Source organism: Pantherophis guttatus, chromosome 3 (assembly GCF_059756535.1).
Source record: "Pantherophis guttatus breed Tessera chromosome 3, ASM5975653v1, whole genome shotgun sequence".
Taxonomy (NCBI): domain Eukaryota; kingdom Metazoa; phylum Chordata; class Lepidosauria; order Squamata; family Colubridae; genus Pantherophis; species Pantherophis guttatus.
The window spans coordinates 204,843,089-204,857,937 of record NC_142065.1 but is presented as its reverse complement, the minus strand read 5'-3'; the positions used below and the strand labels follow the sequence as shown (position 1 = coordinate 204,857,937).

The 14,849-nt window shown below is 41.4% G+C and overlaps 1 protein-coding gene across 11 annotated transcripts in view; it reads right to left on the bottom strand.

The window, feature by feature from the left end:
* Window positions 1–14,849, bottom strand: part of PHF20L1 (PHD finger protein 20 like 1) — a 63,272-nt gene that overhangs the window by 2,261 nt on the left and 46,162 nt on the right. For all 11 annotated transcript variants that reach the window (XM_034434814.3, XM_034434817.3, XM_034434815.3 and 8 more), the window contains 6 exons: window positions 14,117–14,281; window positions 11,949–12,130; window positions 10,557–10,656; window positions 9,408–9,603; window positions 8,486–8,852; window positions 2,352–2,517 (listed from right to left, as the gene is read on the bottom strand). In XM_034434814.3, the coding sequence (XP_034290705.1) occupies window positions 2,352–2,517; window positions 8,486–8,852; window positions 9,408–9,603; window positions 10,557–10,656; window positions 11,949–12,130; window positions 14,117–14,281 (1,176 nt within the window). The remainder of the gene's footprint in view (window positions 1–2,351; window positions 2,518–8,485; window positions 8,853–9,407; window positions 9,604–10,556; window positions 10,657–11,948; window positions 12,131–14,116; window positions 14,282–14,849) is intronic.

The window sequence follows — 14,849 nt, the reverse complement described above, 5'->3', positions numbered from 1 at the left end:
CATTTTCATTGGCAGACGGCTATCAAAACAAACTAAAAACAAGAGGAGAAATGTTTCCCCTTTTGCTTTTGAGCATGCACGAAAGGACAGGAAAGGAGAAAGGGAAAGAAGAAAGAGCAAGAAAGACAAAGAAAAAGATGGGAAGATGGGAAGAGAGCAAGGAAGGAAAAATAAGGAAAGAGGGGAAGGAAGAAGAAAGGAGAATGAAGAGGGAGGGAGGGATGGAGGGAGGGAGGGAGGAAGGAAGGAAGATGAGAGGGAGGCTCTGAGGGAAGTCCTGCCTTAGCACTTGGCCCCGACACAAGTGACGTCGAGCTGCCTACACCCACCCTGGCCATGCCCCCCCCCCCCGGCCGCTCCAAGGTCAAAAACAACCCTGATGCGGCCCTCAATGAAATCGAGTTTGACACCCCTGACTTAGAATCATCGAGACAGGGTATAGTCCTTGACTTATGACTGCAATTGAGGCCAGAATTTCTTTCGTTAAGCAAGGCAGTTAAGTGAGTCATGTCCAATTTCTTTTATTATTATTATTATTAATTACATTTATTACTGTGTTTCCCGGAAAATAAGACCCTGTCTTATATTTTTTTGAACCCTGAAATAAGTGCTTGGCCTTATTGCCATGCGCTCAAAAGCCCGATTGGGCTTATTATCAGGGGAGGTCTTATTTTGGGGGAAACAGGGTAGTGCTTAATGAACATCGTGTTGTCTGGGTATTTAGTTTGCTTAACAATACATATCCCCACCCCTTTTTCCCAACCATTTATAAAACAGATTCCATGTTTGATAATATTCCGTCTCTTCTTTTTGTTTAATTTTTAATGTCAATCTGTCCATTTCTGCACACTCTAGTGTTTTTTCAATCCAGTGACAAGAAAGTTCACAAAACAGAGCAAACTTCACTTAATAAATGCCTCGCTTAACAACAGAAATTTTGGGCTCCTTTGTGGTCCTAATTTGAGGACGCCCTGTAATTGTGGGAAGCCAGCCGGAAAGATTATTATCGGTGATTCCAAGAGCCCCGAGACGCAACAACCTTTAGAAATATATGGTTGCCAAGACTCCAAATTTTGATCATGCGACTGTAGGGGATGCTGCAACCGTTGTAATAGTGAGGACTGGTTGCAAAGTTACTTTTTTCAGTGCTGTTGCTACCCTGGATGGTTTTAAGTCGAGGACTATCTGGAATTCTGTGTTTGAAACACACAGAGAGGATCGTAGCTATGTGGCCTCACCTTTTTTACAGACCAATAAGAAGATTTTAACCACCTTATACCAGTGTTCCTCAAGAGGACACTTCTGGGCTCTAGAGACGTTCCTAGGAACGAAGGCAATTCGAGTGCTTTTCTTTGTGCCTTTCCAGCATCAACCACTTTGGTATGACAGTTTGGTGTAGTGGTGAAGGTGCTGGTTTAAAAACCAGGAAACTATGAGTATGAAAATCAGCTGGACGAACTTGGGCCACTCAACACGAGTCAGTGAGTTCTAGTTCCTCTCCAGGTGCGAAAACTGGCTGGGTAACCTTGGGCCAATCACCAGGAGACAGTGAGTTCTAGTCCCTCCTCAAGCATGAAAGCTGGTTGAGTGACCTTGGGCCAATCACCAGGAGACAGTGAGTTCTAGTTCCTCCTCAGGCATGAAAGCCTACTCAAGGACCTTGGGCCAATCACCAGGAGGCAGTGAGTTCTAGTCCTTCCTCAAGCATTAAAGCTGGCTGAGTGACCTTGGGCCAATCACCAGGAGACAGTGAGTTCTAGTTCCTCCTCAGGCATGAAAGCCTACTAAGGGACCTTGGGCCAATCAGCAGGAGATACTGAGTTCTAGTCCCTCCTCAAGCATGAAAGCTGGCTGAGTGACCTTGGGCCAATCACTAGGAGACAGTGAGTTCTAGTTCCTTCTCAGGCATGAAAGTCAGCTAAGGGACTTCGGCCAATCACCAGGAGACTGCAAGTTCTAGTCCCCCCTAAACCATGAAAGCTGCTGGGTGACTTGCTAGTCACTTTCTCAAAGCCCAAACCACCTCACAAGACTGTTGTTTTGGGGCAAATAGGAAAATGAAAGTGTGTTGGATATTTTCGCCACCTTGAGTTACATATGAAAAACAATAAAGATGAGATAACAATCAAATGAGGAATTTTACAGCTAGACTTTTCCAAATGTAAAAGCCAGGTGGGATAGGGAATTTAGCAAACACCAAACACCACCCTCGGGCACATCTGCGTCTTTGGATCTCGAACTAAAAACCCCAAATTTATTTTGTCCGGCACATTTTATACTTGTTATGCTACCCAAATAAAAGAGTTTGGGAAAGACAATGTCAGCATTAAGCTCAGCCTTAAAATAGTTACCATCGACTTCCTTCTCAATCAGGTCCATTCTACTCGTGACTTCGTTCTGCACGTTTTCTATGTGGGTAAGGAGGTTTAGCTGCCACTGAAGACGAGTGTCCACGTGTTCCTCGGCTCCCCTTTTTTCGTTGAATACAAACACGGTGTTCCCTTCGGCTGAATGCTTCTGCGCAGTGACCGCAAAAGAGAATCAGGTTATCAAAACAGTTCTACAACATTGGTGAGCCTCAAGTGGCCTTTGCAGGGAGAATGAAAGAGAATTGCTGCTTCTGAATGACTCAGCAGAAACGGAGGGTCAGCTAAGGCAATTCCTCCCTTGCAAAGAGAAGCAGTTAATGGCATTCATAATAAAAATGATAAAAGCACAGTACAGGAAGTCCTCAATTTACAACCATTCGTTTAGAGAAAGTTTGAAGTTACAATGGCACTGCAAAAACTGGAATGGAATGGAATGGAATGGAATGGAATGGAATGGAATGGAATGGAATAGAATAGAATAGAATAGAATAGAATAGAATAGAATAGAATAGAATAGAAGAGTTGGAAGGGACCTTGGAGGTCCTCTAGTCCAACCTCCTGCTTAGGCAGGAAACCTTATACCATTTCAGACAAATGGTTATCCAATCTCTTCTTAAAAACGTCAAGTGTTGGAGCATTTACAACTTCTGGAGACAAGTTGTTCCACTGAATAATTGTTCGAATAGAATAGAATAGAATAGAATACAACAGAACAGAATACAACAGAACAGAATATAGAATAGAATAGAATAGAAAAAGAACAGAACAGTACTATATAGAATAGAATAGAATAGAATAGAATAGAATAGAATAACAGCTTTATTAGTCAAGTGTGATTAGACACACAAGGAATTTGTCTATTGTGCATAAGCCCTCAGTGTACATACAATAGTGATAGATTATGACCATTTTTCACACTTATGACTGTTGCAGCATCCCCGTGGTCTTGTGATCAAAATTCAGACACTTGGCAACTGGCATGTATTTATGACGGTTTCAGTGTCCTGGGGTCACATGATCACCTTTTGCAGGTCATGGTTGTCCTGCAGGTGTTTTTTCCAAAAGGCAGCTGGACTTTTTTAGTGTCTCCCCCCCACTTTCAAAATGCATCGCTTCTCATCCAAGAAGCTTCTTCAGTTAGAAGAAGCTAGAAGCTTCAGTTAGAACTGAAGAATGAAAGAATCTCCTTGGATGAGAAGCGAAACATTTTCAAAGGAAAAAAAACAGAAAATCCAGTTGTTTTTTTAGAAAAAGGACACACCCTCGGGATGTTTTTCCCACCTTCTGACAAGCAAAGTGAATGGGGAGGCCAGATTCATTTAAGAACTGAGTTACTAACTTAACAATGGCTGTGGTTCACTTAACAACGGTGGGAAGAAAGGCCATACAATGGGGTAAAAAAATCATTTAACTGCTTTTGTAGGAACAGAGATTTTGGGCTCAATTGTGGTCGTAAGCTGAGGACTGCCTATAGTACTTGTTAGAAATCGTAAGATTTCAAGACCCCGGGGATTTCTCAGCAAATGAGGTTGACAACCAAAACTCTCCAATTATATGGTAGAAAAAAAATGAATCCTTTCCCAATTTCAATATTTCCTGAAGTCATGCAGATGCTTAATTGAAGACCAACTGGCTATTTAAAGTTCACCACATATATGGAAAAGGGAGGCGGTGGCTCAGTGGCTAAGACGCTGAGCATGTCGATCAAAAGGTCGGCAGTTCAGCGGTTCGAATCCCTAGTGCTGCGTAACGGGGTGAGCTCCTGTTACTTGTCCCAGCTTCTGCCAACCTAGCAGTTCGAAAGCACGTAAGAAATGCAAGTAGAAAACTAGGGACCACCTTTGGTGGGAAGGGAACAGTGTTCTGTGCACCTTTGGCCTTTAGTCATGCCGGCCACCTGACCACGGAGACATCTTCAGACAGCGCTGGCTCTTCGGCTTTGAAACAGAGATGAGCACCGCCCCCTAGAGTCGGGAAGACTAGCACATATGTGCAAGGGGAACCTTTACTTTATATATATATATATATATACATTTTTTTGTCCTTTTTTAAAGCTGCTACCTATAAGCCCATAGAACGACAGCAGAACAAGATGGTTTTTGCACTGTTTCTGTTATTCAGAAATATTAGCCGCAGGAATTTCTTGCTGACTGTAGTGGCTCTTCACATACCAGTGAACAGTGACAGAAATAAGAAATCTATCCAAGGTTTTGCTAATTCAGATCTCCAACCATGTGGAAACAACACAATGGGAGCAGTTTGATTGTCAAGGTTCATGAAGGGGTCCCTCTCAACATTCTAGTTATATAAAAAATGATGACCCAAATGCCCAGCACTCCTCAAGCTTTCTACTAAATTCTGTAATGCCCAATCAAATGTAAAAAGAGCATCAATCATTCTTTGATTCATATTCATTTTCTCTCTCTCTCTCTCTCTCACACACACACCCATCCCAAGGCCAGATTCATGAATAGAAGAAGGCTTGCTTGTACCAATTCTACAACATAACCTGCTCCCACCAGTTGTCTGGAGGGATTGATACGGAAGAAAAATTTAGGATGTGCGTTTTTGCAATCATAAGTTCGTTTACACAGGCCACACAGATAGGACTACAAGTGCATATCCTTTATGATCAAAAGGAACATGCAAGGAGGACTTTGTAGACCAGAATGAAAGCAAGAGGAACAACAGAAGTATGTGGGCCACAAAGTGAAAAATCTAAAACGGGGTGTCAAACTCAAGTCCCGGGGGCCGGATCTGGCCCGCGGGGCCGCTCTGGAAACAGTGAAGGACCGACCCATGGTGCTTCCGTCAGTGAGAATAGAACTTGGGAGGGCTGCATGCATGGGTCAGAATATTTATGACTGGGAAGACATGGTAACAAGATCAGCCAATGAATAGGCATAGCAACTAAGTCAGCCAATGGGAGCTGAAACAGTTTGGAGTCTGGGCATGGCTTAGCTCATTGTGTTGTGCTGAGAATTGAAACTGAAACTAGTCTGTCTGCTGTACTCTGCTTGTGTTTTGCTTGTAACTCTGCTACCCTGTTGGAAGAACCACTGTTGGTATTGTCTATTTCATATGTTATATTGTATATAAAGAAGTTGCTGAATCCTGCTGTATCAGTTATCTGTGTGTGCTTTCTGGATGTGATTTCTGCAACAAACTCTCTCTCTCTCTCTCTCTGTCACACACACACACACACACACCGAGCTCCTTTTACGCTGACAGAGGGTTGCAGGAGGTGGTTGCAGCCAGAAACAGAGCTTGTGAGGGCCGCACATGTTCCCCTGAGCTCCGTTTTTGCTGCAGAGAGTTGTAGGAGGCCGTCGCACCCAAAAACAAATCTCGGGAGCCCATTTTCACTGGCAGAGCACTCAGGCCACCACCGGCTCCCACACACACAATTGATGTCGAGCTGATCACGCCCCCCCCCTGCCCCCCCAAGGTCAAACACAACCCTGATGCGTCCCTCAATGAAATCGAGTTTGACACCCCTGATCTAGCAAGATCAAAGGTAGCTATGTCAGAATACCATCGTGAATGATAAAAGTCTACTGTAAAACAAAACAAAAGAAGTTCTCCATCTCCTTTACCCTGGGATGGTAACCACCATGGAATAAATGAAGAAAGATACATGCATGGAAATTTTAAAATCATGGCGATAAAAGGAATGGTCCAGCAGAAGACCTTTGAAGTGCACTCCTCTTTTGCTGGTTACTACTTGAAGGAATGAATTCTTAGAAAAGGTTTATGGGTGACTGACCTAAAAATACTGGTGAATCTTATTATGGGGCAGAGCTAAACCTCTCTCTAATAGGCTTCTGCTTCTACCAAAAAAATGTTAAGAACTAAGTTATTGTTGTGGTCCACCAGCAGCCTGCGGAGCTGGCAGCAGAGTCGGACAGTGAGGAGTCTGGGGAGGAACATGGGCCAGTCCTGGAGTCTGGGGAAGGCTCGGACAAGGGCTCTGCGTCAGAGGCAGAGATGGGGCCAGGGCCATCTGGGAGTCATGTGATGCCTCCGGAGCCTCCAGAGTCGGACATCAGAGAGGCAGAGGATCATGGGGAGCCTGTTCCCAGTGCACGCATGCATAGAGCTGCCAGAAGGCAAGAACAGTTAAAACAAAAGGGACGACTCGGGAGGAAGGCTTGGAGACGATTGGCCCCTCCCATAAGACATAAAGGAAGAGCAAAGGCATGTGGCCCTTTGCAGGAAGCAACGTTGTGGATGGTGACAGTCTGTACTTTGAAGCTCCGTTTTTGACTGTGTTTCTTTGTGGCCTTGCCAAGATAATTGCCAATTAGGTCTTTGGCAGTGTGTCAAAGAAGATAAAGGTGAGTGTTTACCAGCCTTATCCCAAGGACTCTGGCAGACTTCTGTTGGACTATTTATAAACTCTTGGTGAATCAGCACGTGCTGTGAATGAAAGGAATTCACAGCTGTCAAAATTTTAAAAAGGGTTTTTGGGAGTAATTGTGTGCTTTTTACTATATCAGGAAGCCTAGGTCAGAACAGTTATCCCAAAGTTCGATCATCTTTTAAATTCAGATCCCTAGGTGGAAGGGATTCTATGGATGAGCCCATTTCTACAGACCACTTTGGAGTAGCCATACCTGGAGCCTAAACGCACTTTTGCCTCTGATCGTCAACTGAACACAGAAACAACAGAAACGAAGCACAAGAATATAAATAGTCCTCGTCTTATAACCACAACTGAACCCAACATTTCTGTTGCTAACCAAGACAAGACCCTAACTTTAAGTGAAATATGCTCCATTCTATGACCTTTCTTGCTACAATTGTTAAGTGAATCACTGCAGTTGTTAAGTTAGTAACACAGTTGTTAAACGAATCTGGCTTCCCCTTTAATTTTTGTTTGTTGGAAGGTCGCAAAAGGTGATAACATGATCTCAGGACACCGCCATAAATACCTGCCGGCCGCCAAACACTTGAATTTTGATCACGTGACTGTGGGTATGCAACGATAAGAATGAAAAACTATCATAAATCATCTTTTTTCAGTGCCGTTGTAACTTCAAATGGTCACTTAAAAGAATGGATTTAAGTCAAGGACTACCTTACAAGCTAAATTGTCCTATTTGGAAAATAGCCCTTTTGCTCAGGAGTGACAAAATCTCTTTTCTTGGATAGTTCTTCCCCGGAGGACAAACCAGAAGCACCCTTAAACTCTTCCTCCAACCTTTCAAGATGAGGAATTTTTAACTTTGTTCATAAATGCTTCCAAAATTAAGGGAGTGATTCCTCACATCTATCTACATGGAACACATTTCTTTGCACAATGAAATTTCTGATTTATATTGTACCCTCGGAAGACAACAGGAAGCATGACTTCAGTTCTTCTTTCCAAGGTCATTATCAGCATATTTCATGCAACTAGTGTGTTACAGTAAAAAAAAACAAAAAAAATTGAAAAAAAATACTGAAGTTTTGTTAAAAAAATAGTACTGGTGATATTATGTAATTTGGATTATGAATCATCTGCAAGAAAATAACCAAACTCAGAGAGCACTAAGAACTTCTCTTCTATCTATCTATCTATCTATCTATCTATCTATCTATCTATCTATCTATCTATCTATCTATCTATCTATCTATCTATGCAGTGGCTCAGTGGCTAAGACGCTGAGCTTGTCGATCAAAAGGTCGGCAGTTCTGCGGTTCAAATTCCTAGTGCTGCATAATAGGGTGAGCTCCCGTTACTTGTCTCAGCTTCTGCTAATCGAGCAGTTCGAAAGCACGTAAAAAATGCAAATAGAAAAATAGGGACCACCTTTGGTGGGAAGGTAACAGTGTTCCGTCTTCTGACAGCGCTGGCTCTTTGGCTTTGAAACGGAGATCAGCACCACCCCCTAGAGTCGGGAACCTTATTTTTATATATATATATATATATATATATATATGAGAGATATCATTTTGTCATGGCATTATAACATAAATGATGCAAATCCCATAATGTGCTTCATTTGGCATGATAATGCCATGGCACACACAATGTGAACGGGGCTTCTCCTGGGTTTCCCTGGCTTAGAAGGCTCTTATTTTTTTTGTCGCTGTAATTCTAAAAGGTGCCACAGATGAACAGGTTGATTTACCTGATGGCCCAAACCATCTTCTGTGGATGAGTGTTGTAAACAGTTTTTCTCTTCTAAGAGACGCTCCTGGTTCTGTTCAAAACTGCTGGCATCATCATCCTCCGAGCTGGTGGGATCAACCACCGGTTTGCAATCCAGACCAAAACTCGGTTTCTGGTAACTGTGTTCACTTCTGATGTACGTTTCTTCCATCTTTGGAGCTAAGCGAGGGGGCTCTTTATGATTTTGACTATGACACGTCCTTCCCGAAGGATTAACGGCTTCGGGCACAGTTACGACCCTTCTTTCTATTCCAACAGTGATTTGGTCGTGATCCTTCCGCACACCTGTGCAAGCCCAGAGATGAAGATCGGGGTGATGCTTATTTCTGAGGTAAAAAATTTTTTTAAAAAAAGATTAATTCAGGTGAAACTAATAAAAGCACCAAGTCATATAAACCAGAGGTCTCCAACCTTGGCAACTTTAAGACTTGTGGACTTCAACTCCCACCAAGCAAAGTTTCTGAGGAATTCTGGGAGTTGAAGTCCACAAGTCTTAAAATTGCCAAGATTGGAGACCCCTGATATAAGCACTGTCTGAAAAGAAAAGAAGCCTGCCCCCCTAAAAAAATGCCTATGATTTTAGTTTAAAAAATGAAATGTTAATTACAATGAGTGGTTTTCCTGATGAAACATCTGAAGTAATGTTTCTCAACCATGGCAACTTAATTCTCCGTGATGGCTGGAGAATCCTGGGAGTTGAAGTCCGCGCGTCTCAAAGCCGCTAAGATTGAGAAACACTGATCTAAAGTGCCCATGTACTGTTCAGATTGAATACTTTCTGTCATTAATAGAAATAATTGATTGAAAGGGAAATCCTCTGTAATATCAACATAGAATCCTCAAAATTACGTAGAAATTACAGAACCACAAGTTACGCTTACTTTAGTATTCCAATCTTCAGCTGTAGTCCGTGTAATATTTCTGTAACACCATAGACGTCGGCCAGAAGGCGATGCGTTGACACAATCTTTTTGGCATTTAAATGGGAATAATTCTCTTTTAAGAATGACAAGCCACACATGTGGCCATTGTTCAACCAGTCTTTGTCACAGAGATATTTGGCACTCCATCTCTGACCTGGAGAAAACATGAGAGTGAGATTTTTATTATATTACCACAATTCCCAGAAAATTATTCCGGACCAATTATAGTTAAAAGAAATCAAATTCCAGTAGGAAAAATGTACAAGTGGGAAGCAAGCGTTTATTTAACGAACTGTCAAAAGCTGTTAAAACAATGGAAAGTTCTCTATTTATCAGGATTTAAAACACCCATAAGTCCATTCACACATTTATGATAACATTCATTCAATGTTTAAAACCCAGAGGAGTTCCTAAATACAAAGACGGGGTAGAGTAGCACAAAGAGCCCAAGAAAAATATTCAAAAAATTATAACCACAAATCTTGGACAAAAGGATGCACTGTCAATAATACATGCATATATACAATGTAAAACACATACACCATTGCAGCATCTCCGCAATCACGTGATCTATGTTGGTTGGCAACCAGCATGCATTTATTATCGCTCAGTGGTGCCCCTTTAACAAAATTGTATGGCTGTAGAGACCACTGACTTCAGATGTTGCCGCCACATTTTTGAAAGTCAAATAATTTCCATCTAGGACTCTAGAGGGTATGGGAAATCAAAGTCAAGCTAAAATAGGAGGTGGGATTTTCCTACTGCACATTTATTCTGTTTCAGTGGCATGGTTACGTTTTAAAACTTAGACCAATCTTCAAATTACATTGCAAATTATAAATATCACAAGAATACAAACACTGTCTTATTCGCACATGGTGGCAGGATACAGTAATTAGAGGCTTATTAGGCTGGTAGATTAGGGCAAAATTGTACATGAGTTGCCAAACTATTTTCAAGGGCACCCGGGAAAACAACAATAAAAGCAGGCTTAATTGTCTAAGCATACTCTAAGTTCTTTTGTAGATGGTGATCTTTATACTAATATTAACGTGAAATGCAAAGCTTGGAAATCAGTTTGAAAAGGACTTGAAAATGGGTCCTTACCAGGTGGATCCCTGCAAATGTAGCAGATATATTGCTCGGGAATGCTGTCTTCCAACAATCCCATACACGCACTGTGTTGCCAACACAAGCACTCTTCACACTGTCAGGATGATAAAAACAAAGAGAAATGAATGCAGGAGACGAAAGGCATAATCAAGCATCAATTAAGATTTATTAAAAGTAGCTTTTATTGAATATAAATATTAAAAAAGACATACGTAACATATACACAATTAAGATTTAACTCCATCATGCGCATTCAAATTGTAGTTCTTCCTGTCAAGTGTCCTTTTAGTACAGATACTCTACAACTTATGACCATTTGTTTTACCATAGTTCAACAACCTTAGGGAACGTTATTTACGACCTGTATTCAAGCTTATGACCGCTGCACAACATTTGTGGTCCCCAGAATGCAATACAGGTGCTTGGCAACTGGCTTACATTTATGCCTGGCTGAATGAAAAGATTTGGCTTCCCTAACCTCATAGTAATAAGCAAACAAGTTCATTCGCATTAAGTCTGTCATCTGCACCTCCATAACTGTCTGGTTTGGTTCTGCAACGCAACAAGACAGACACAGACTTCAGAGGATAATTAGAACTGCAGAAAAAACAATTACTACCAACCTGCCTTCCATTGAGGCAGCCCTCCCAAAAGAGGGCTGTGAAAATGTTTACACACCCCTTGCATTCTGGACATAAATTGTTTCAACTCCTTCCCTCAAAACAACGCTATACAGCACTGCACACCAGAACAACTAGACACAAGGACAGTTTTTTCCCGAACGCCATCACTCTGCTAAACAATAATTCCCTCAACACTGTCAAACTATTCACTTAGTCTGCATTACTATAACTATTACTATTAATCTTCTCATCGTTCCTATCACCCATCTCCTCCCACTTACGACTATATGACTGTAACTTGTTGCTGTATCTTTACGATTTATATTGTTTCCTAGTATGATTCAATTGCTTATTTGTTCCCTATGACTATCAGCAAGTGTTATAACTTATGATTCTTGATGAATGTATCTTCTCTTTTTATGTACACTGAGAGCAAATGCACCAACGACAAATTCCTTATGTGTCCAATCACACTTGGCCAATAGAGAATTCTATTCTATTCTATTCTATTCTATTCTATTCTATTCTATTCTATTCTATTCTATTCTATTCTATTCTATTCTATTCTAATCTTTTTGCAGCCACAGTCTGAACCGTGACTGTTTTAGGAATAACATCTGTGAGCCGACTGGAAATCTGCTGGATCAATCCAGCCTGAAATTCATCTACCAACAAGGACTAAATTACTCTGGCCTAGTGACATGTAGAACTGGGTGAAAATTTTCTGCAACGAAAATTTGACAGTAAACAGCAGAGTTCTTGCCTGAATCATGAAGCCTTTTTCCTCATCCATTTCGCAGATGCACCTGACTATTTCATTCAGAGCGTCCTCTTCGTCTTGGGACTCTTCAAAATTGGTCGAATCAAAATCCTGATTATATTCATCGCCGCTCAACAGCAAGCTCTCGGTGGAAGAGTCATCCAAAAACTCCATATCAGAAAGGTCTGCAAGATGATTTGGAGGGGGTTTGGACGATCAGATATAAAAATATATATATAAATAAGATCTTTACCAAAAAAAATGATATAACATAAAAGAAGAACTAGGACATGAGAGCAATCTTCCAACATTTGAGAGGCTGTCACGAAGAAGAAAGGGAAAACCTGTTCTCCAAAACAGGCAAGATAAGCAGCGGTGGATGGAAACTAACCAAGGAGAGAAGCAACCTGGAACTAAGGAGAAATTTCCTGACAGTTAGAACAATTAATCAGTGGAACAAATTGCCTCCAGAAGTTGTAAATGCTCCATCACTGGAGGTTTTCAAGAAGAGCCTGGACAGCCATTTGTCTGAAATGGTATAGGGTCTGCTCCAGCAGGGGGTTGGACTAGAAGATCTCCAAGGTCCCTTCCAACTCTATTGTTCTATGTTCTGATGTGAGACTGGTTTATGTTTAATACCCAAAATAGATAAGATTGGATACTTCTCTGCATAGCAGATACTGTATTAACAAAAATGCCTAAACTTATTTAGGACACTGTTCTTTCAGAAACCTTTTAGCTGGCGCGTAGAAATAACTAGAAATAGTCAAAAAGAGATTGACAGGAATAAGATGAATTAGTGTTTTAACTTTAAACAGCTGGCGAAAAGTACAGCCACCATTAAAACAATCGTAAAACTCCAGGTGAGCAGTAAACCACCACTATGCTCCAACCAATCAAATTAAAAAGGAAGAAGAAATGTTTTTAAAAAGTTTCACCCATAACTAAACTATCAAACAAAAATAAAAATCCAGCATCTTGTAAACAGCTCTGTCTGGTTGTGCTGCCTTTCTGGACTATATTGTAAGACTAACATAATTAAACCTTGCAAATTCTGATCTATGGTTATGGTGGGACTAGAACTCCCAGTCTCTTGCTTTCTAGCTTGGTGCCTTAACCGCTAGACTGGACCACTAGTTCAGTTTAACTTAAGACTGGGTAGTGGTATTCTGATCAGCAATGTTCTTCTTTTTGTATGTATTTTTTCCTCTTTTATTTCTAAGCCACCTGGAGTTGTTGAGGAATCAGGAAACCTTGAAATGTAAATGAATAAGTAAACTAATTCTATGAAATAGTCCTTCTATAAAGTTGGGGGTGGCAGGAGGGATCCAGAGGATGCTAAGGATTAGTAGTTACTACAGGTAGTCCTTGACTTACAACACTTCATTTAGTGACCATTCAAAGTCACGAACAGATCTTCACACCAATGAAATGAACTAATTGTCTCCTGCAAACTCCGCTCCACTTTCGCTCCTATTTATTTTATTTTATTTTATTTTATTTTATTTTATTTTATTTTATTTTATTTTATTTTATTTATTTATTGGTTCGATGTATATGCCGCCCTTCTCTGGAGACTCAGGGCTGCTTACAATGCGTTAAGCAATAGCCTTCATACTTTTGTATATACCTGCTTAGTAGGGCTTTCGGCCTCCCCTAAGCAGTGTTCTTTTTTATACAAAGTCAGCTTATTGCCCCCACAATCCGGGTCCTCATTTTACCTACCTCGGAAGGATGGAAGGCTGAGTCAACCTTATTCCCTATAGGAGGAGCCATTCACTGACCACCTGTGCCTTTACTCCCGAGTCAGCCCTTGTTCTTTAACTGTTCCCTTCTCCTGGCAGCTCTGCGCACGCACACATCAGGAACAGGCTCCAGCTGTTCTTCAGCCCATCTTATCTCCAACTCCGAAGGTAGCTGATAATTGTCCGATGACCCTGGCACTCATCGGAGCCTTCCCCAGACTCCAGGACTGGCCCGTGTTCCTCCCCAACCTCCTCATTGTCCGAGTCTGCCGCCAGCTGGATGCTGGCAGGCTACAACAGGATGACCGAAGTCTGCATGAAGCACGATGGACCTTGGAAACCATTCTGTGCAAGTGGAATGATTACATTAACAGGAAAAAAGGAAAAGTCAATTCTAAAAACTATCGCAGAGCAAAGCAGACCTACTTTCCCCGCTGAGATCGACCGACAAAATAGCCCTCGGGTACTGATAGGACGTGCTCTTCTCCGTCGTGGTGCTGCGGAGGGTCAGCGAGCTGCCAGAAGACCTAGTGAAGGGGGAGGAGCACCTATCGAAGTAGTCGAGGGAACTATCCTCGAAGTCAGAGTAATCTGCAAAGGAAACCACAGGGGTGCAGCTGTAAGAGGGATGGTATATGGAACAAAAATACAACTTTAAATGTTTTCAACCTGAATGTTCACAAACGCCTGAGATATTGCATCGGTTGGCTTTGAAGTGATTTATCGAGCAAAATATGGGGCAGAAAGTCAAGTAACTTCCCACTAACTGGCAATCAGGGTGGATAAAAATCGATGATTTTTTAAAATAAATAAATAATGTTTTTCTTTTTTATTTAAACTGGATTTTTTTTATTTTTATTAAATTTATTTTAATAAAATGCTTTTGGAGTAAAAATCTATCTAAAGATAGTTTTCTATTTAAGATACATTAATTTAGTTTATTCAGCATGAAATGCAGCTTAGTTATGTAGCATGAGGCTGTATATTCTGCAATATTGGGACTGTCGGTGAGCCAACAGTGGGTCGGGGGGGGAGCTGCTGCGGGACAGAGATGACAGTTGCTCTTTAAAACTTACGATTTAAATCGAGTTGATTTAAATCAACTCATCCTGCTGGCAACCCACATCATTATAGGCTAAACCAAACGTGGCCCAAATCC